General features: G+C 38.7%; 1 protein-coding gene across 12 annotated transcripts in view; it reads left to right on the top strand.

Annotated features, from left to right (window-relative positions):
* The window catches only part of LOC130076798 (glutamate receptor ionotropic, kainate 5), a 121,951-nt gene that overhangs the window by 61,107 nt on the left and 36,930 nt on the right, over positions 1-23,914 (top strand). For 9 of the 12 annotated variants that reach the window (XM_056242039.1, XM_056242043.1, XM_056242044.1 and 6 more), the window contains 6 exons: positions 12,546-12,719; positions 13,781-13,945; positions 15,490-15,587; positions 19,549-19,714; positions 23,052-23,230; positions 23,665-23,718. In XM_056242039.1, coding sequence (XP_056098014.1) covers positions 12,596-12,719; positions 13,781-13,945; positions 15,490-15,587; positions 19,549-19,714; positions 23,052-23,230; positions 23,665-23,718 — 786 coding nt within the window. In that variant the 5' untranslated portion in view covers positions 12,546-12,595. Of the gene's footprint in view, positions 1-12,545; positions 12,786-13,780; positions 13,946-15,489; positions 15,588-19,548; positions 19,715-23,051; positions 23,231-23,664; positions 23,719-23,914 lie in introns of those variants that run through there. The other 3 variants (XM_056242045.1, XM_056242046.1, XM_056242047.1) reach the window with 3 other exon arrangements.

Below are 23,914 nucleotides of genomic sequence, written 5' to 3' on the forward strand. Positions count from 1 at the left end.
GATCTCTACTATATAGTTTGTGAAAAACAGCGCGCCAAAAGAGTAGTATGTTCAAATTCATAGTATTCGAAAAACAGTAGGCAAAAAGTCCCAGAATGACCTACTCCGGCGAGATTCTGAAGTGCGCATACAATGGACATTTTACTATCCCATGAGCCCACGAGAGAGGATTTGTGAATGGAGGTAAAGGGACGTTACTGACGGTGGTAAGTCACATGACAATGACAACATGGCGAATGTAGTACGCATGGCGAGTTTACTACACACATTCATACTATATAGAACAAACTTTTTTAACAGTGCTTAATAAGAAAAGAAATTAAGAAATTGAATTTCTGTTTTGGAACAATTTTTCATTTTTTATTTTTTGGACTTAGTTTAGAGGAAAGAGGAGAATTTACAGGAAACGGGGAGGAGAACACAGTGAGGTTCCTAACGATGACAAAAAACGAGAAGAGCATCCCCTCAACGACCAGAGCAGGCCAGATCCGGCCCTGTATAAAGATATTAAATTCCAGTGATTTGAATGAGAGCAGACAAGAGCATAGAAGCAGAAAATATGAGTTGACTAGTTTGTCAAGATAAAAAAATATAGTACTGAAATACTACAGTGGTCTCTCTGTACACTTACAGTTTGAGTACAGAAATGTTTAAGGCTAGTCTCACTGATCATTGACTATGATAAGATGCCGCTTTAATAAGATTTTACTGCTTAAAACTCTGAACAGTTACCAATATTTAGAAGGGGAAAAATCCTGAAGTAACCTGAAAAAGAAAAAAGAACGCCATCTGTTCCAGAGGTTTTACAGCCGAGTCACCTGAGCTCAGCAGGTGCCCTACTGCCCTTTGGAGTTTTTGCTAAAAGGTCCGGGGAGGATTATACAACCATGCGAGTAAGAATATTAGAATGAATTAGAATATTAGTATGAATTGAAACCTCTCTTACTGAAACGTCAGAATTTTCCTTGATGTCAGGAAATGCCCTGAATGTAATAGTAAAATATCAACTTTATTGGCCAATGGTCAATCGATGGAGTTTTTCAAGCATGAGTGTGTCCTTCACTTCCACAGGCAGATGCAACGGTATTACTCAACCAAAGTGCAGTGCCAAGATGAAGGTAGTAGAAGTATTCAAATTATGAATATACCAAATCCATTGCTTTCCACCCCTAACAAAAATGATAAAAGTGTTAGGTAGATTTCACAGAGCTTGCAATGAAACCACCTCTTGGAAATGTATTTATGTATTTCCCCTAGCTAGTAATCAGGCTTAATGTCGCCACCTCGGCTTTATGTTTTGTAATCTGGCTTTACGTTTGGAATCCGGCTTTGTTACCTGGGACCCGCTGATACACGTGTAATCCACAATCATGTCGCTTATCTACTGTAGGTGTCGTAATCTTGAATCCTACACCTGAAGTCTTGGCAGTGTGACTGCTAAGAGTTAGTGCTTCTGTATCGCGCTATCATTACCATCTGCTTCTATCGACTTCAGGAAGATGAGCCATCACACGAGATCGGCCATGTGGTGTGGCTGTAAGCCATACTTTAAAGAGTTGATATGGAGGGGGTGTTTATAACAAATCCTGCTGCAACATAAAACCCATTGATTGATTTCCCAACAACACACACAACAATTTAAGTAAACAAAAATCTCCAGATCTGATAAATTATTGATGATTATTATTATTATTTATTATTAAAAGGATAGTTCACCCAAAAATGAAATTCTGTCTTCTTTTACTCGCATTGTTGTTTTGGACCCCATTGACTTTCATTGTATGGACAAAAACCTTTTGTGTCCCACAGAGGAAAGAAAATATGACATGGGTGTGAGTAAACAAAGACAATTTTTTTTTTTTTGCTGAACTATACTATTAATGTAATGTAGATATTATATAGCCTTGGGCTATATATTATGTAATGTGCTTATTTTACATTGTGCGTTCCTTTCTAGAACAAAGCATGCGGCTAGCAACACCAATGCCATGGGTTCAATTCCCGGGAAACTGATAAAATGCATGGTTTGAGTGCAGTGTAAGTCGATTTGGATAAAAGTGTCTGCCAAATTCATGAATGTAATTACATTTTATCTGTTTTCTCTCCCGATTAATGTACTGTATCACTCTGTTAATAGTCATATATTTGCCTAATTTCAGGTTCAACAACATTAATTGCAAGCAAAGTCGATTGCAGTTGTAAAAATTGCCTGTTTCAATAACGGGAAGAGAAAGGGAAACAATCTTTATCTATTTTGTATTTTACGGATGACTTGTGCACCAAAGCTTGACTTTAAAGGACATTTGTGTTTCATAATTGCAGCAACAATGATTAAATGCACAGTTGACATTTTGCAGCAATATTTGACTGTTTTGGCAAATTGAATCCTCACAGGAAGCAAAGGCAGGACATTATTGCTTGGTGGGAGGTTGAATGCTTTTCTTTCTTGTCTCCTCTGCTAAATTTAGTCTCATCAGCATCCTCATGACTTTGCTCAAATGAGGGAGGCTGCTCGTTTAAAAACTTGAAACGGGGGCTCCCACTAAGAATTTTTAATCATCCATCCACCTTAGGGATTATTAATTGTTTGGGTGGAGAAGCTCGCTGGAGGAGCACTTTCTATAAATAAAGGAGCAAAATAACAAGTTGGACATGCTTTAATGCTATCCATTAATGCTTTCAGCACTATCAGAGATGAGCTTCATTGTCTAATCATGTCATCATTTATGATAGTGGGGTTGAAACATCCCATTATTTTCCCGAGGGAAAGTTAATTAAAAGAAAAGGATGTCCTTGGCACCCCGGTGGTTGTCGTTCCCAGAACCACTAATTGCCTCTGAATGTAAATATTTAATGTTGAGCAGCTCATAAAATGGTATGACAACAACAATGTTGAACACAGCATCATGGCCTCAAGTGCTTCATGTTGTCTGTTCTTTGTCTCCACAAATCCTTGAATACTCTTGTTCAGAAATGTTCCTCTTGCCCTCCTGCTCACCCTATTCTTCCGCATTTTCTGTACATTTCTTTACATCACAATGCACTGGGTCAGCTGGCCAATCAGAGCACTCTGAGCTTTTTGGAGGGAGGGACTTTGTAGAAATCAGCATGTTTCAGACAGACTGGGAATAGAGGAGCTGCAACAATGTACAGTATGTGAAAAAAAGTTTTTAGTATGAAAGTATGTTAACTTTTAACATAGCATCATGAGACTATTTTGATTTTGAGATTCATTTATGAGGTGTGGGGACGTGAAAAACATTACTAAATAATGGTGGAAATTGTGTAAGAAATTTTGGTTTATAGGCTTCATGAATTTCTGGAGAGGTTTAGAGGTGATTTATGTGTTTTGAGAGAAAGTGAAGTTTCATTTTAGATCACATTGTTTGTGTCTCTTGATTGGAAAGTGTCATTTTATATGCATTTACTAGTGGTTTCAATAGAAACATGGCAGAGATGGTCTAACTGTACATATACAAATGTGAGAAATTGTAATTGAATTTAAGAAGCACAGTTTACAATACTATTGTTGTTCGATTTTATTCTGGATTTATGAAATATGTTAACTGAAGCACAATTTTGACAAACAGTCACATATACAGGTGCTGGTCAACGAATTAGAATTATTTTAAATAGTGCAATCATGAAATTCTTTGAATGCATTTTTTGTGCAGAAAGCAAATCAGGTGTTCACCGCACCTGTCCTACTCGTTAGACTAATGACAGAACTCGTTATCTGGAAAAAAATTTGCTCAGCTGAGCTTTCCAAAATGCCCATTTAGACCATTTAACTGTGACACTGTTGTTTTATTGAATTAGAATAATGGTGAAAGCGTTTCATTGAATTGCAATAATTTTTATTATAATTACAATCATCACTTTCTCAGTATTTTGTGGCTGCCCCTTTGGCTTGTATGACTGCCTGAAGTCTCCGCGGCATCGATTTGACCAGCTTGTCGCAAGTTTCCGCACTCACAGCTTCCCAGGCAGTGGCGATGTTCTGCTTCAGTTGGTCCAGCGTAGTAGGCTTTCTGTCGCGAATTTTCCGCTTGACGATGGCCCAAAGGCTTTCAATGACATTGAGGTCAGGCGAGTTGGCCGGCCATGCCAAAACTTCAAGCTGTTTTTTAGTGAACCAATCTTTGGTCGACTTTGCCGCATGAGCCGGTGCAAGATCCTGTTGAAATATGAAGTCTTCTTCGCCGAACTGTTCCTCAACAGTCGGAATCAGGAACGTTTCCAGAACATCTTGATATACGGCAGCATTGACAGTCTTCTTGAGGAAGCAGAGTTTCCCTACACCTCGAGCGGACATGCATCCCCAGACCATAACGCTCTGGGGAAACTTGACGGATCTTTTCACGCACTCGTGGTTGTAGGTTTCGCCACCACGACGCCAGACACGAGGACCTTGGTCACCGAAGGAGATGCAGAAGCGTGATTCGTCACTGAAGACCACTTTCTGCCAGTCTTCAGCAGTCCACTCGCCGTGTTCTTTGGCCCACTTCAGCCGTTTCACCATTTGTTTCTTGTTCAGCATCGGTTTTACTGCTGGAACGCGAGATTTGAAGCCGAGTTCGCGCAGACGACGGTAAGTGGTTGATCTGGAGACGTCAGCGCCGGTCTGCTTGTTCCACAAGTCGGTGAGCTCGGAAGTGGACTTGAACCGGTTGCTGACTGCGATCTTTCTCAGCTGCTTGTTGTCGCGAGCAGAAGTTTTTCGGACGCCGGAACAGTTGGTGCGCTTGCTGCAGTTTTTCTTGAGAGCTTTGCAGACGGAAGACTGGCTGATGCCGAGCTGCTCAGCAATTTTAGTTTGGGTCAAGCCTTGTTGGCGAAGGGCTTGAATTTGAGCCACTATTCCGGTTGAGAGGTCGCGCTGCTTACCCATGATTGATTTTACAACTTAGAAATTCTACTCAACCCTGACTTTATACTGCACAGTGAACACTCTTCACAGAAAACAAAAATTTGAGCATTTATTCTAATTCAATGAAACGCTTTCACCATTATTCTAATTCAATAAAACAACAGTGTCACAGTTAAATGGCCTAAATGGGCCTTTTGGAAAGCTCAGCTGAGCAAATTTTTTTCCAGATAACGAGTTCTGTGATTAGTCTAACGAGTAGGACAGGTGCGGTGAACACCTGATTTGCTTTCTGCACAAAAAATGCATTCAAAGAATTTCATGATTGCACTATTTAAAATAATTCTAATTCGTTGACCAGCACCTGTAGATTTCAATCTAGTAGAAAATGTAGGTGCTGTACTTGAATGTAAGAATCTTAGAATCTTAAGAATCAATCTTACCGATATTTTACGAATATGGCTGCTGAGTGAACCGACTTGTTTTAAAGAGACTTTGATTGCACATTATATTATTTTCAACATTCTTATGCACAATAATAAACAGTTATCAGCGTTTTATTGTACATATAAATGAACTCAATGCTTTATTTTCACCTCTGTTCCTTCTTCTATTCTGTAGGTTATATATTTATCTAGGATAAATTGAGTTGAAAATGCCAGTGCTTGCTTGCACCTTATTATTTTATGGGTTTGCTGTTGAAGTTGTAGTTTTGAAATGCCATTACATTATTTTTTTTAATTTGTCAGAGCTCTACCGCAGTAGGTAGGGCACAGTTTGGATGCAGTTTAGAAGCTGATCTGCTTCACGTCTTGCTTCTAGTTAAAAGTCCAGAGCTCATCTGTAGAATTAAGATAATACAAGATAAAAACGGCCAGTCTCTGCAACAGAGGACAGTTAGTTAGCTGCATGGGCCCTGTGTTTATTTTTAGCTTCTCTCATAATAGGCAAAGCATCTGGAGGGGGTTTGTTTGCAAGCAACTGCATGGCACGGGTAGCCTTGGGCTGACAATTTGTGAAGGTGACAAGAAAAAGGTCTGGAGAGAAACAGTGGTTGAGAGTGAAGTAGTACGGTGAAGTCACTATCGTTTTGAGTTGGGACAGATGATGCCTCCCCTTTCACAACCAAAGATGATGGTCACGAGCACAAGCCTGAGGCACTGACTAAATAAGATGCACAGTCTGTCTGCACAGACTGCAGACCTCTGCTGAAACATGAGCAGGGTCTAAATCTACCTGTTGAGGTCACTGACAAACTTATTCTTTGACTTACTTTGTCTATTTTTGCTGCGCTACTCACGCTCAATTAAAGTGAAAGCACACTTTTGATTTCACACAAAAAGTGCCCAAAATGCACAGAATAAGCATATCTAGTGTGTTTCAACAAGAACTGGAGTATAGGCTATGTCAGAAAAGAAAATGAAGACTCAAAAATATTTATAGAAAATGTACCCATTTAAACTTATTTACTTAAACTTTAAAGGTGCTCTATGTAACTTTTCTACTAAAATGAATCCTTTTTTTATTGCCTGTGTGTGAAAGGGTTGTAATCACACATTAAAATGATCCACTTGTCGAGTTTTGCTATTACCTCTGAAGGCCAGTATTCCTATTTCTATGTGAAGTCTCCGGGTCGGATTTACCGTGAAATCCAACGGATGTGACGTGCATGCGTGCTCCCGAGCCCCTCTCCTTATATACAGTCTATTGTAGACGGTTAGGGAGTTACGTCCGGTTAAAGGCGCACGTTTTTTGGCTTATATCTCAGTCAATCTTTGATCAATATTCCCAAGACTCTAATCGTTCGTAGTGCTGGACGGGGCCTTTCGAACGAGCCCACCCCCGAGGTCCAACTCGCCCGGCTCCCCGAGTTATAGCCGTTCGAAATCGGGGGTCCCAGCGAACGGCGATCCGGTAGGGGGCATCCCCGAGGCCCGCCACTCTAGCGTTCGGGCAAGGGTTCCCCTGGGACCTCCTCCCCCGAATTTGAGCTCTCTGGGTCTTTGCGTTCCAGAGATACGAGCGATTTTCTTCTGAGATCGTGACGTCACCGGCGTCCGCAATTTTGCAGCGCGCCCGATGGTTTTCTGCTAATATCTCCGCGAAAACACCACCAAAAACTATGGAACTTATATGGTTCTTTTCAGCTCGACTAGATAGTCCCAACGAGCTCGGTGCTCGCCGAATCCGTCTAGTATTCGCCGAGATATTTGCGTAATAGACGGTATTGTCTATGAGTTCGAGCACGAGCTCTCTTGTAAAATTTGGTTGCAATCTGAAACATCACCACTAGAGGCCGCTAAAAGTTACATAGAGCACCTTTAATTATTCAATTTGGGTGAAACTATGGTGTATGTGAGCGAATGTTTGACTTTTAACTCTTTACTGAAAACAATCTTAGAGTCGATTAGAATAAAATCAAATGTTTACAATTTATTATGTCAGGTAAATGTATCATGCCAATTACACAATCAGTTGAAAGATAATCAATACAAAACATCAAATGTCTCGGCGACTCTCAGCATTCACGGGCTGATCTGAGGTACAGAATCGCCCCGATGCTCTCGCGGCATTTCATTATATAGACAGAAACTTCTTTCACATGGAAACATGTGATAACAATGGAAATTTGCATTCAGAGGTTACACCTTTTGAGACCAGGAGACCATCTGCCTGGAAGACACACCCCCCGTGTGCAAGACACTTCCAAACTCATTATTACATTAAAGAACATTATTACCTTTTGTTTTACTTCTTTGGGAATGAAACCTTTGTACCAGTCGCACTGAGACATTACAAATGATATCAAACATGTGTAATGCTGTATGATAATTATTCACATTAAACTATATTTCTTGGGTGAATTTCAGGTGATCTCAGCATGAAAAAGAGAGAGAGTGGGGGAAGTGGGAAAGACATGTAGATTAGGATGATTCTGAGATGAGACTTGTGAGAATGTGATGCTGCATTCACAAGAGTGAGTTCAAATGTTAATTTCCTTTGTTCTCTCAGAGAGTAGCCCTCTCTTCCAGTTCTTCCAGTTTTTTCAGTCTTACAGTGTATTATAAGAAAAACAACTAATAAACTAGCCAGAAAATATGATATATATAAGCCTTCTTTTAGTTTATGTAATACACAGACGGGTTTTTTTAATGTATTTTTGTATGTTTACTGTCTTGTAAACATATCAAAGTACAGTATGAAGTACAAGATCAGAGCTGTTTTCTTTGATGTTTTTGTTGTTTACCATTTACATGCAATTGCACACCTCCACATCTTAACAAACTTCAAGACTATCAGGTTTATTAATGACCAACTTCTAAAAACAAATTTATAGTTGTCTTTGTAAAGAAATGCTCGCTTAGGCCAACATGAAGCCGCTGCTGTGACGCTGTACAAACGCTTCCAGTGTGAATACTCGCGATGTGACGATGTAGTTGCGCTGACGTTCGCGGTGTGAAACGGCCGTTAGATGAATAAATGCTGTAGAAGTATTGTTCATTTTTGTTCATGTTAAAGGTTCTCTAAGCGATGTCGGGTGACGTCACTTCTTGTTGACGTTTAAAGTATTGTCAAACAAAACGGAGGCTAGCTAGACCCTCCCTCCTCCTCATCCACGCACTAACCCCCCAAACCCCGCCCCCAAGTCCTTCTTGTCGGTGATTGGCTGGAACTGTTTGTCATGTTTCGGGGAGCGGGTCGCCGCAGTTTGTTTTTGTTGCTGTGTGTGGAGCCTGGGCTGTCTACAGAGATCGCGTTTCTATACAGTGTGTTCAGGGGACAGGCAGCCAGCGAATAGTGAGGAGATGTTTGCTGTATGTGACAAAAAATGTTTTGCCCTAAAAAACGCTTGACATCGCTTAGAGCACCTTTAACTAAAGTAGTTAACTAATTAAACTTTATTGTAAAGTGTTACTGAAATAGCTAATCCAGAAATTCTGTCACCATTTCAGGCTGTTCCTCACACAGAGCTTCATATGGCTTCAGAAGACTTGGCATAAAGTGCACAAGTTGTATGGACTGCTTTAATAGTCTTTTAAAAGCCTCAGACTTTTTTTACATCACCCCTTTCGTTCTACACGTCATCCACCCTCCATCCAGATGACGCTGTGAGTTTCTCTTTTTCTGTCACGCGTCCAAACATCCCAAGCTGTTCATCCCAGTTACCCCTTCATCCTGATAGTGTTTTAATGTTTATTCTGCTGCTGTGTAATGCACTGTTATACACACACACACCTCACCCATCACAAAAACAGAGCAAAATATATCCCCTGTCTGTGGCTAAATGAGAGGATTATCCCTTCATTATAGTATCTGAGGCAGCAGAGATGCCATGCCACAGCTGCCTCTGAGGCAAACAAACCTTTTTATTTGCCTCAACCTCACAGGATGAGCCACACTAATGTCCCAAACACAGAGACGCATTACAGTCAGAGTGACAGGCATATTAGGAACACTGTTTTACCTTTTTTTTCCCATCTTCTTCTTCTAACAGCCTGTGGAGAAGGATCATAGCCAGTTGGCTCAGAGTGGCTATTCCATAGTAAATCCGAATGAAACCGCAGGATAGCGTTTGCGGTGTGATGTGAGAATTAGGATATTGGATTTGACAGCATGGGAGCAGTGTCTGGCTGGAATATTTTCTGTGGTTTAGTCAAAAACTATCTTCTTCAATACCTGACAATGTTTGTAGTTTTATTTTGTTTGAGTCTCTTGGTACTTAAGACTCCCAAAAGCCTTAAAAGCATGGTCTTAAGTGCTATCTTTGCCTTCGATCAAAAGCTCAGCAAGGTCAGAGCCTTTCATTCTTCTTAATTTTCAAAAAAGCATCAAGAGGCGGCACTAAAACGACTTTCTTTAAGGTCAATAATAGTAGATGTATGGAATAGCTTATGCTTTATCACTTGCCTGATGCTTAGCATTTGTCACACACCCATTTAAGAATGGGATTTGTTTCTAGGCATATGCGCACTGTACCAGATGGGTTACTGAAGTAAAAATGTGATTCAAATGACATGGAGATTTAATATGAGCTTTAATAGCGAGCGTGTTCAATGGCAGAATTGAAGCTTATGTCTACACTACAAGCAATGCTATAGCGAGATCCACCAATCAGAGACGCTGCTACTACCATGGAAATGTGAACGGGGCTAAGTTTTTACAGGTTAGTTAATATGGGATGTTGTAGTGTTAAAGTATGAATGGCAGTATAGTGGTCTTATACACACACACACACACACACACACACACACACGCACACACACGCACACACACGCGCACACACACACACACACACACACACACACACACACCATTATGTAATTAAATGCCATTGTATAGTTGAAATTAGGGTTAAGTGCTTTTTAATGTGCTTCTAAACGGATGTTTAAACTATGTTTAAAGTCCTGCATACACAGCTGTGTTGATATTCTGCACAACAGCTTGTCTGAGAAAAAAAGAGAAAAAAAGAGAAAAAAAAAGAAAAGCAACTTCTGGAACCCAGGCCACTGAGAGAGACCTGTAAAGGTTAACAGGTTGTGAATGCTCATGCATCAGTCTTAGGATGTGTTAAACGCATTATATATTGTTATTAGAGAGAGAAAGCAGAAGTCCATTGATTAAGCAAGCCTGCGGGCGGTTACATTGACTGTTAAATTCAATGCTGGCGTACAGGAAAGCTAACAGTTAAATAACTAAAACAGCCAAGCTTGAATTTCTGCCCATTCAGCATGCTGTCACCTTATGTGGTGTTTACTTGTGTGTGTTAATACTTTCTTTTTCTTCCTACTCTCTCCCCTCACCATCTTTCTCGGTTTACTTTCATCTTTCTCTCCACGCTATTTCTGCTTTCTCTCGCATGCCATCTCATCCCAGCTGTCTTTCTTCTGTCCTCTCCTCCCTTTTTGGTTCGCTCACTTCATTTTGGTTCCATTCAGACTTCAATTTGAATGCATTCAAAGGGCCTTATTGGCAGGAAAGATAAACATTTACTTCACGGAGCTGGGGAAGGCCAATACAAATCAAGCTGTTGACAAACTCAAACACAGGCAGTCCAGGATTGACGGCGGCTTTAGGGATGAGGCTCTTGATCTTTAGCTTGACTTGTGTCTCTGTTTTGTGCGGCCCATGCACACACACACACACACACACAACAGACCGGAGTCTTTTCAGCTCTATTATGCTGCATTCGTCAAGCGTTCAATCTTTCTCGCTCTCTTCTTTGTCTCCCAAAGCCATTTCTGAGTCTGTTTCTTCTGGCTGCATTCAATTCTCTCTGCTTCTCTGTATTATGTTGTGGGTTTTCTTGTGGTGAATTGTTTTATAATGCCGCATGCGGCACGTCCAGAGGTTGCGCTACAAATAATCATTATACGTCATTTTGACAGACTGGGTAGTCAAATTTCTCTCATGGTCTATTTTTGTACATTTTTGATTCCCCTGGTAATTCATTTATTGTTCCATTTGTGTACATGCCCATTTTTCCACACATTCACCTCTTCTGGGATTGCTTTATCTGCGAGTTGTACATGTGAATTAACCCATCACACGTTATGCTATTCATGTGCTATAGCAGCAATAATTAAGGCTTATATCAGTCCTGTTCAGCCCTATAGTGACATGAGCACATTTAATTTGAAAGGTCTGGTAATTTTTATGCTTGCATAAGTCTAAACTTTCCTCCTTGCCTGAAAAGTTTTGGAAAACCACCCATAAGCTCATGTTATTGTTTAGTATAGTATCCCAGAATTACTATGTGAATCAATGTTTCTAGTGCAGAAACACAATAGATCAGATACCTTAATATTTTATCTGTCAAAAAAAAAATTACCATTCTGAATCATCCAGGTTTTCGTTTGCCAGTTAACAACACGACCTCAGTAAGTCATTGCAATTGATGCAAATATGTTTTCAGGTGCTGATAAACAGCAACATACACTTTTGCAATGGTCCTGAATATTTTTTCACATCACATCATAGCCAAAGCATCTTGTGTATGGCTCATATTATACCACTGGGACAAAAAAAGCCATCTTATGCGTGTGGGTATCTTCTTTCTCAATGTGTGGATGGGAATATATGCCTGTGTGTGTGTGTGTGTGTGAAAGGCATTGGGGAAAAAACAGGCATATTATGTATAAAAGTGGCATGTTTGTGCTGCTTGCAAACCAAAATGTTCAATGCTGAACCCTTTAATAGCTTAAGTGGATGATGCAACACATGGACAGAGTGGTGTGGACAACAGCGAAGTTAAACTGAATCAAGGGCTATGTTTGGAATAGAATAATAGCATGCTGCTTACTGCACATTGTGCATTATATACTGTACACGAAATACATTTTTAATTTAAAAAAAATAAAATAGTATGCATTATTTAATGCTAAACTTTTCAAAAACAGTACCTTGCATCATTGTTTTCACATGACCTCATTATGTTGCATTTTTACATTGAATAATGTTAAAATGTTGCATGTTTAATTAAACTTCTAGCATCTAGTTATCTTGGTTGTTATTTTGTGTTTTTTAATCCACTTTTGTGTAAAAATGTACACTGCTCATTTTGGATAATATAGGTGATCCCAGTATTTAACGCATACAGAAAGAAATGGACATATTGTGCACAGTATATACATACTACAAAAACAAAGTTCTTATGTGTAATTTTGTACCTGTCCTCTAGGTGGCGGTGCAGGCAGCCAGACGACCTTTCTCCATGAGGAGCAGTGGAAGATGCCGGCTCTGCCAGCGCTGCTGCTGTCGATTCACCTACTCTTCCTCCTCCTGCTGTTGCTGCTGCTGACCATGGCCCCGTCCTCTCTCAGCCAGGCGCCCGCTCTCGCAGCTGTCAGGATGGGTGAGAGGCCATGGACCACTTCCTGTTAGACGACACACAAAAGTGCATCTTCACATTATCTCCCGGGTATAGGGTGTTGGTGATTGCTTATGGTCCAAGTCAAAAGATCCAAGCCTGTTTTATCATGCACCAAGGCAATAAAAATATTACATCGCTGAGGAAGTCTCCTCAAAAAGTCACATATGTATCATCCACGTCTGTAGCACAAATAGTTTGAGGAAAGGTTAGTACTTAGTGTCAGGGGTAATAGTGCTGCTGGCCTACGCTACTAACCTAGTCCACTTTCTACCCATCAAGAGTTCTAATTCTGCCTCAGTTCTTCCAGCTTTATCTACAGAGGCTTTGTGGAAAAAATAAAACTTTTTTTAATTGGAATGAGAAAATCGGCTGCACTGTTACAGTCTCCAGATAACCCAAATGCTTTACTTGTAATGGAGGCAGCAAGCATCAACGTGAAGCCCACATTTAAAGAGACTACAAAGCTTGTTCTTGATTTAATGTTTAAATACATCTTTTGAAGTACTGACCTCCTACTAGGCTTATAATCCTTTTCAACTAAACACCTGTTACACAGAAGAGAGAGTGTGAAGCGAAAATCTCAGATATGCTGGGACTGTTTTGTTTAGTTTTCTTGGTCGATTTATAAAAACTAAAATTAAACCATTAGATTAAACCACTGACTGTAGAGCAGAGTTCAGGCGAAATAAAGCAATATTATCGGATTCAAACAGGAGCTTTTTTCAAAGTCGCTTATACTAGGCTGTTACTTCACAGCATGTGACTGATTGCTTCAAGCATCAGCATGTTCATCTTGATTATTGCGAACAATAAAGCATCAATTAATCTCTGGAAAGCCTCCAAATGAAATGCGCTCAATAGAACAATCTAATCAGTTAACATCACAACATGCGACATTCGTTGCAAACTTGTTTCTGTTCAATCTAGATGAGTAACTCCATCTTCTTGCAATAACAAATGAAATTTCAATCCTCAACATCAAAAACTCAATTAAATTCCAGAGCAGAAAACAAAACACAGAGGGTTTTTTTGTTCCTCTTCAGCTGCTATTTTAGATGATCAGTCAGCATGTGGACGTGGAGAGCGGTTGGCATTGGCTCTGGCCCGAGAGAACATCAACAGTGCGATGGAAGGTTCGTCACGAGCCCGCGTGGAGGTCGACATCTTTGAGCTGCAGAGAGACTCTCAATACGAGACTACAGACACAAGTGAGTCTAACTAAATGACTACACACACACACACACTGGTAGTCACATGAAACCTCATTCACAATTTTACTTCTGTAATGTGAAGTATTTTGACTAAAACTTCAACGTTTTGAATGAAAATTCAACAAGAACAAATTATAGGGTCGGGAATGTTTTTATTAGAATTTGATTGGATTATGAAAAATGGGCGGTCACCTGAGATTATATCTCTTTCAAATGTATTGTCATTTATATTATATTATCAGATAGAGCTGCACAATTCTGGATAAATTAAGAATTATACTTTTTTATTTTAAATGGAGATCATGGTTTTCCCACTTTTCAAAATGTACTTTTCCCACTTTTGTAACAGAAATATTGATACTGTGTAGATGAAAAGACTGTTTGTGAAGCTGTTTCATACCTATACATAACAACTGCTCTCTCTGGGTCAGCGATGAGATGTTTGAATGTTCGCTGTGACTGTATTTGTCAAAGGTGTAATAGACATGGCCGAATCATTTGTCATTTGGGAATAAGATTGCGTGGGTGTTGAATAGAGATTGCGATCTTTCAACGATTAATCGTGTAGTTCTATTATCAGAATTAAATGAACTATTGGCAAGCTTTGGCGCTGAATTACCAAGAACAGTAATCTATTTTTCATTCATCTTTTTTTAATCTTCATTAGAAATGTATTGGATTATAAAAAGAGTTCCATGGAGTTTACAGGATGCTTTTTGAATGGAAAGTTAAAGGTCAAGTTAAAGTGATTTCTTTTTTTAATGTATTGCTATATTATATTACATTATACCATTATTGTTAACCAAAATTTAATTAACTTATGGTAACTAAGTAGTCTACAATTTAATATTTTTGTAAGTCATTTGACTGCTGGTTAACAATATTCTCAGTGGAGAAAGTTGATGAAAGACATTTTTTTTCTCTCTTTAGAATAATATGCACTGCTGAATTGTGCACAATAAGACCAAGAATAAAAAGGGAAAGAAAAAAAAAAAAAAAGGTTCACTTTAACCATTGGACTGAAATGGACTAATAACACACACTCACCGCATGTGAATATAACAGCAGGATAAAAGATTTTCATTTGTCGCAAAATGAATTACATACCCTTGTCACACATGCACATTGCCCTGAACATTTCAATGCAACAGTTCAAAAGCAAGCAAGGAAAAAAATCTTTTCATCTAAATATACACCCTGTGCTCTCTCTCTCTCTCTCCTCCTCATTCTTCTGTAGAATTAGAGCAGCAATCTCCTGTAGGCAGAGCATAAATCTGTGTTGTGCTTATTGATGTAATTAATCAAAAAGAGCTTTACATTGACTCCTAATTTGATATATCATCTAGGAACAGGACACAGAACTGGACGGCATCCAAGATGTTGGCTTTTTCTCTGCTCACTGCAATGTCTGTCTCTCTCTCTCTCAATCCTGTCCCTCTCTCATTCAGTCACTGTCTTGCTCTATCACCCTGTTCTCTAGCTCTCTCATGGTATCTCTATTTATCTGTCTCTTTCTAATAATATATCTTTACCCCTCCAAGTGTGTCAGATCTTGCCAAAGGGAGTGGTCTCTGTCATTGGTCCTGCCTCTAGTCCTGCTTCTGGATCCACTGTCAGTCATATATGTGGGGAAAAAGAGGTGAGAATGAAAGGAAGTGCATTTGCGTATGTGTCTGTGAGAGCATTTCCTGAGATGATAAATTTACACTGCTCCTCAGCCACAGGCCATTATTTCCTGTGTGCCTTTGCTTTGCTGCTTGAAAAGCATCTCTCCCTCTGACCTAATTTCCCATATTTTCTCTCTCTCTCTTCCTCCTTCCTTACGGTTAGAGAGAATGATATATCAGCCAGGATGATTAATTGGCCGATATCTGGCCGTTTTGGTGCCCACTCAGCCAATTAAGAATTTTATACTACGTAAAATGAGCGTGCTTTTCATTTCAGTCATTTTGTGTACACCTAATTTACTATCATTAAATTGTATTATATTTATTCACAGTGTGGTCTGCATTTTCAATCCCAGATTTTCAATATAATTAAAATAAATTAAACAATGATGGCTTTTTAGATACTAGCGCTTTAAAGAAAAGGGAGACAAGCATCCAATAGTTTATCTGTCGTTCTATAAGGCCAATAAACACTTCAAGGCTTTAAAACTTTTGAAACTGTCAAGTAGGGGTGGGCGATATCTCGATATTTAAAATATATCGAGATATTTTTTAAACACGATATGGATTTTGACATATCGTTTATATCGATATATTGTTTATATTTAATCCTGATTTCGCCACTTTGCTTGTTTGCCTTCTCTGTGCTGTGCTCGCCCCCGCCTCCTTGCTTTTGTTCCCCCTCACCTCGCGTGTTGTCTCATTCAACAATTGTCTCATCCGCAACCAGCCCGGAGGCTACAGAACTCCGAGTGTGTCTGCGCGCGAGCGACAGAGCACGAGAGAAACCGAGTGTGAGCATTAATTGCATTAGTAAATTGGTAGCCTACATACTACAATATATAATTACTATATAAGAGGCATGGAAGTTCGATTAATGGACTCCAGTAATCAGAAGGCTACTACAAACGTCTTGTTTTAAACTATTGCAGGGCTCGAATTTCGGCGCGGGTATTGCGCATAATTCTAATCATTCCCGCAGGTCTCCCATTTATAATGCGGGAAATTCCCGCAATCGTAATCCACACAGATTATAAAATCAAATCATTCCTTTAACAACTATCTGCCAGACGCAATTTCACAAACAGCGTGAGTGTTCAGCGGTGCCGCTTCTTTCTCGTCTCTCATAATGTGTTGTGCAAGGCAAGCATCAAGAGCTGCGGCGATAAAACACACTCGCGTTTAGGAGTCGGGACATGATGGATATTCACTCGCACAATCGGGCCAGCAGTGCATCGTGACTGAAGTTTACCATTTGCTCGTGTTTTTAAGTCTTACCAGTTTAAACATTCAAGCGATTTTAAACTAATCAGTGCTCGCGCGCTCTCTGAGAGATTATTTTCAATGCGCACATTCATAGAAAATCCGCCTTAAGAACAGCTGGCCAGTAACAAAAGTTATTTTTCGCGGTTTATATTGCTTTAACACGCTAAATTGTCAATTTCGGTCGTCGTGAGTATACTCTAAACATAGTCGGTTTTGTCTTTAATAAGCATAAAACGCATGCCAGTATAATGAACACAGGATCCGTGCACTACCTCTTAAAGTGACGGCAGCCATATGTGTGTCATTCATTTTGTTGTCAATACAACAAAAGATAGCTTTAAGTTAAAGGAATCAGGATTAATAACAGGATTAATAATAATCAGTGTTATTTTCCATTTGATTACTTTATTCAGTTTCTGTATATGAATCACGTGATTAATAATGATGACGAAATTCAGGCCCTGTGTTTAATTTTTCTCATTTGGTTACATTCTGTTATGGAAAATTAATTTTCTATTGATTGTAGGCCTATATTTTGAGTTGTATTCACATCCATTTTCCTGTAAAGATATCGAGATATATATCGAATATCGAGATATAGCAAAATATATCGAGATATATTTTTTGCTCCATATCGCCCAGCCCTACTGTCAAGACTTTAGAAAGTTTAAAAAATAAAGTTAATTTTGCAATTCAACATTCTGTCTGCAACCTCAATTCAAATGTTGGAACTGAAAGGCATTCTCAGTTCAATTCTGAACAGCACACAACCATATTCTCATTGCTGCAAGTGAAATGCCATAGAAATAATCATTTGTAACATTATAATTGTTTACTTTAAAAAAAAAAAATAATAATAAAGTAATTACTTTCAGAAACACATTTCATTGTGAAAATGTAAATCTTTGGTAGTATATACAGTATATCAGTGGTGGAATGTAACGAAGTACAAATACTTCGTTACTTTACTTAAGTACATTTTTCACGTATCTGTACTTAACTTAAGTAGAATCAATAGTGCATACTTTTTAATTCGTTACATTTTGCAGCAATTATTATACTTTCTACTCCACTACATTTCTACAACGTTCTGTTACATTTTCGTTAAATTTTCTGATCAGTTTTTCCCGTCAAAACGTCATCCTGACCGTCCGTTCATCGCACGTTTCTGTCTCACCAGTGAAGTTTGGTTGCCATAGATATATCAACCCGGTCACACTAAATGCGTCTCTATAGCACGCAGTGTGTTTATCATGCAATTTATACGCGAAAATTAGTTTTTACATGCAAAGGAAACGCATTGGTAGGTTTAGTAGTGATGTGGGGTGCGTGTGTATTATACGTTTGGTTAGGATTAGTATGGCAAGCCAAGAGGTTCAGAATTACGCCATAAATGAATCGCGTTTACAGCCAAACGCCATCATATACGGCGTTTTAACATAATATGTGTGTTTATATATATATATATATACCGTATATAGTAAGGGTATATAGTAAGCTTGATGTGATGTATATTGCCTAATTGCAAGAAATGGTGACAAAAACTTAAAATATAACTGCTTTTCCATCATATTGAACATCATTATATGAGTATTAGGTTGAATGAGTTAGAATTAACTGTTTTATTAATCATTAGAATATACACATTAAGAGAATAAATTGTTATGCAAGTACTTTTACTTTTAATACTTAAAGTACATTTAAAATCAGGTACTTTTTACTTTTTACTTAAGTAGGGTTGTCATTGTGGTAGGCTACCTCTACTTTTACTAAAGTAAATATGTCTCTGGTTATTTGTACTTTTACTTAAGTACTGAGATTCAGTACTTCCTCCACCACTGCAGTATATACACATCTCGCCATTATCGTTCAAAAGTTTGGGGTCTGTAATTTTTTTTAAAAAAAATTTTTAACTCGCTTGCTCAACAAAGCTGCATTAATCTGATCAAAAATATGACCATTTAAAAAACTCGTTTTCTATTTTATTATATTTTAAAATGTAATTTAATGCAAAGTAGAATTTTCAGCAGCCATTACTCAGTCATTACTACCTTTAGAAATCGTTCCAATATGCTTATTCGGTGCACAAGATTCATGTGTTATTATTATTAATCTTAATTTCTTTGATGAATAGAAAGTTCTGCACATTTTATATGTCTCTCTCATCTGACATGCTCAGTTTATGCTGCATTCACGGCATGTCGTAATTACCGTAATTAAAAACATGTGACGTGACTTTCTACTCGGAGCTACTCGTCCTCAGAATTATGCGTTTCAATAGCAACACTACCAACAGCAGAATAAATCTGCAGCGCTCAGGTGGTACAACGGTCACATGATACTAGTCGGAGCGCTCAGAAAAGTTGTAATTATAAGTTCTACGAGGACGTGAACACTTTTTTACAAGTGGGAATAATTACGGTAATTCCAACAACAAGGCATGAATACACCTTTACCTCATGGAGCTCCTTTCTAACGAGCTAATGATTTGAATCAGGTGCCATAAATAAGGGAGACATAAAAAATGTGCAGTGCTGTGGGTACCCAGGAGCAAGATTGAAAACCGCTGCTTTAGATATTGGCATCAGCCAATGAAAAACCCGTGTGGGTCAATCACACAATCTATTCTTCTAAATTGCCCTCTTTATTTTTGTCTGTTCCTCCCAGATCCCTCACATCAAGATCGGTCCAGAGGAGACTCCACGCTTGCCATATCTGCGCTTTGCCTCAGTGACGCTGTATCCTAGCAACGAGGACTTAAGCTTGGCGATCGGTGCCATTCTGCACTCTTTCAGTTACCCGACGGCCAGCCTGATCTGTGCCAAAGCAGAGTGTAAGTCTGCAGGGAAAGTGTTGGCACCATCAACTTTGAACTGCCCATTCTTTCATTCAGCTGTTATACTGTGTAGATCAAGCTGAATTGTTCATTGTTCACAGGACCTTTTCCAATTCATTTCACAGTAGCCGATTCACATTGCAATTCATTTAAATTTTTAACATAAGTGCATTATCCTTAGGCTTGGTGCCTATTATATTATGTTATTAACGACGATGCCACTGCTTCAGCAAATTACATATTTTTATAAGATTACACCTTTTATTAGCTTTATTCTTATGGATTAAATTTTTCTGCATGGCGATGATAATGACATTATATTCAGTAAAAATGTTGGTCGCTGTGGCCTAGCAGTTAGCACACATGCATTTGTTCATACAGTAGTGCAAGTTCAAATCTGGATTTAACATTTTAACATTAACAATTTATATTTCCTGATCACCTATCTCGTTCTATATCCCACTTTCCCTAAAAAGTAGCATTAAGGCCAAAGTAACATTATAAAACTGTACGGTACAATGCGGCTAAAGGCGCACGGGGGTAAACGGAGCATTTTACTTAATTCTCTTTTAAACCAGATGGCAAAGAAATTCACCTCAGCACTTTTCTAAACAACCGCATTTTTGATGATGCACGTGGAAATTTGGCTGATCCCAAAGCTGATTCTGTGCTAATTTGATCTAACATTTAATGTTTTCTTAAAATGTTGTAGATTTACGTAGCAAATGAGAATTGATAAAAATGAATGTCTATATTTTGAGACAAAAGACTTATTGATTTTCAGTTTTGTTCAAAGTAATTAAAGCAACAGTTTTTCAAAAACGGTAGAACATGTGAAAGTAGGGTATGTGGGGTAAAAGGCGTACCTGCTGTTGGGGCTAAAGTAGGGGTGGGCGATCTGACGATTTTCATCCACGTCCAACTTTTAAAGTGAATCGTAGAGATCGTGATCTTTTATGTCCTCGTAATAATGTTAAAATACAGCAATGACTGCCTACTAGATGCCTGTGCTGACTGGCCAAATTATATCATGTGTCACTATCATGTGTCTTTCATGCGTGGTGACACATTTGATTTGTTAAATGAATTGTGTGAACATTTGAAAAAACAATTCAACAGCAGTAGGGCTGTGCGATGATGAATCAAATTTTAGTTTCACTTTCAATTTGGCATCCAACGATTATGAAAACATGATAATCAAGATAAAATGATCATTGTGGCGCATGCCATTCCTTTCCTTTAAAGGGGTGTGCTTTCGCCCCTCCTTAATAGCCTAAACTTAACGTCCAAATCAGTCAATGTGAATGTCGTAAAATGCAGTCTACTGCGGGACAGGCTTTATATTAAAAAGAGTTATTAAAGCGCATTAAACTGCGAAAGAGACTGATCCCCCCACACTCTTTCTGTGTGAGCTGCGAGATGGAAAGGAACACTGACGAGCAAAGAATACTTGGGGTTTCAGATGCATGCATGCCTATTGCCTAATCAGTGAAACATACATAAAAATTGGTCAAAATGTCCATCTTGGTGAGTATTTACAGTCAGTTATGTCTTCAGTGAATAAACAGTTGTGAAAGAAATCGGATTGCGTGCCATTATATTAGATCCATGCATTCGGTCTTAAAGGGATAGTTCACTTTGAAATTAATTTTTGGTATGTTTTAGCTTACCTCAAGAGCATCCAAGATGTAGGTGTCTTTGTTTCCACAGTAGTTTCAATTTTGATATTTTTAGGTCAAACCGTTCTTGTCTGTCAGTCATATAATGCAGGTCTATGGTAACTTCCTCAAAGAGCATGCACAGAGAAGTCCAAATTAAACATGATTTAATGACTCGTAAATGTAAGTACACATTGATGGCCTAAGACACGAAACGAGCGGTTTGTGTGAGAAAACGAACAGTATTTATATCGGTTTTACCTCTTGTAACCACAGCCACGTTCAAGTGATCTGAGGGCGCGGGCGCTTCGGTCTGCGCAAGCGCCGGAAAGCGCCGGAAGTGATCTCTCGCGCGTGTACGTCACTCATTGTTTATCAAAGAAGAGTTTTAAGGGATAAAGTTATTGACTACAGTGGGACTTTAAACAAACTTGAATTAATGTTCAATAAAAACTTTTTTTCTGCAATCATACACTATGGGAGTAGTGAAAAGCAAATTTGTCTTAGGGTGTGCCTTCAGCCCCATTGTGCCCGATTTTACCTTATTTAATACATTTAACTGTTAATATAGGCACAATTGGAGGCACTTCACTTTTTTCTCAATTAAAAAAGCACACCTGCCTTTCAGGTGATGTAAGATGATTATCACTGATATATAAAAAATACTGCACCAATGTTTTTCGCATGAGTAGTGCTGTCCACATTCACTCTGATTTGAAGGATTTCGCATTGAGGATTGTGTAATCATGCAGACAAACAAGAAGCAATCTTAATTGTATTTGTTACTTTGTTGACTAAGCTTAATGAGTAGTAGTTGGTGCACTAGAGTGAAACGCATGTGAGCTGTTACGATGCTGACTGCAAGTTGATCTCTTGTAACTTGCTGATGTGAGCAGCTCTCACTTGATTGGTATGGTCTGGGTAATGGTGCTACAGTTTTATGCACCACTGTTTACTGCTGTTTGCATATCTGCACTTATCCATATAATTACTCCAGCCTGTGCTCATGTTCAAGTGTAACTGTGTTTGTCTGTTTAAGATGCAGGCAGTTGTGTTTGTGCAGGCATGTTTGTGTTCTCTGTGCACATTAGCATGCATGGACGTGCTCATCTACACGTTGGTTTCTTACTAATGTGGATGTTTGAGAGAGCATGGATACCACCACACAGTGGTGTGGTAGTTTTTGTTTGTTTTTGTGAGAACGCACTCTTTCATCACTTCATCCTGCTGTTATCGTTAGCTGTGCATCTTGTTGACTGCAGTCCAAAATCAATGAATTCACCATATAGATTTTGTGGTGGCTTAGAGCACAAATTTATGTACATACAGAATTAACTTTATTGGCTCTCAAAGTCACTTAATTCGATAGTCACTGACTTTAATATGGAGGAGCAGGGTGGAAAGTAAGGTAAGGTTTACTGCAACTGACAGTTTATGAAAGTTGTTAAAAGGTTTTAGATGGTTACATGACATTTATTTTAATGTGTCGACGTAACATTTATGCTGAACGGCCATTCTGATATACTAAGAATTATAAAATTTGTGAGAGCTTTACTAATTTTTCACAAATATATGTATTGTTATATATTGTGAATATATATTGAGAATGTTTTCATGAAATGCTTATATTAAGGAGTAGTATAAAGTATTTTTGGGGTTTTATGCTATACCCTCAGGCCTGCTGCGATTGGAGGAGCTTGTGCGTCACTTCCTCATATCCCGGGAAACACTCTCAGTCAGAATGCTCGATGAAAACTTGGACCCCACCCCCCTGCTAAAGGAAATCCGTGATGACAAAGTTGCGACAATTATCATTGATGCTAATGCATCAGTGTCTATACTAATATTAAAAAAGGTATGTGTGCTTATTTAGGGGTCCATAAATCAGAGGCCACTAATGCAAATGACTGCATTTTACTTTTTCCTGATTTAAGAATATTTAATTTTTTCCGGTGCTTTTTTTAAAAACAATTTGATGAGTTGCATTGAACAATTTAATTTCATATTTACAGTATAATATACAGTATATATATATTTATTTACAATCTTATGTCATCATTTTTATCTTTGTTTTTACATTTTTTGAAATACTTATGCTTACTTTATTGCTAGGTTTAAATGGGATTTTAATTCACATTTTCAGACTATTGTGTTCAACACAACTGAAACAGTCAGACAGACGGAGATAAAAACCTGACATGACTCAACTGTGCAAATGTAGAATGAATTATGATTATAATTAGATTTCTGAGATACAACATATCTCTTGCTCTTTCTCCCTTTCTCTAGGCCTCAGAATTAGGCATGACATCAGCCTTCTACAAGTATATTCTCACCACAATGGTAAACAACCCCCTTTTTTCACTTTGAACAATGACACACTACCCTTTCTCCCCTTAACCCACTTTCATCCACTAACAGCGATGGCAGGCCTGGCCATTGACCAGCTCATCACAGATTCACAGCGCATCAATGCCGTTTATCATTATCATCGAGGATGAGGTGGATTATGTCCTTGTTTTGAGGTCGCATATGCTTC

Source organism: Rhinichthys klamathensis, unplaced genomic scaffold (genome assembly GCF_029890125.1).
Source record: "Rhinichthys klamathensis goyatoka isolate OS25496 unplaced genomic scaffold, OSU_Roscu_1.1 h1tg000690l_1, whole genome shotgun sequence".
In the NCBI taxonomy this organism is placed as follows: Eukaryota; Metazoa; Chordata; class Actinopteri; order Cypriniformes; family Leuciscidae; genus Rhinichthys; species Rhinichthys klamathensis.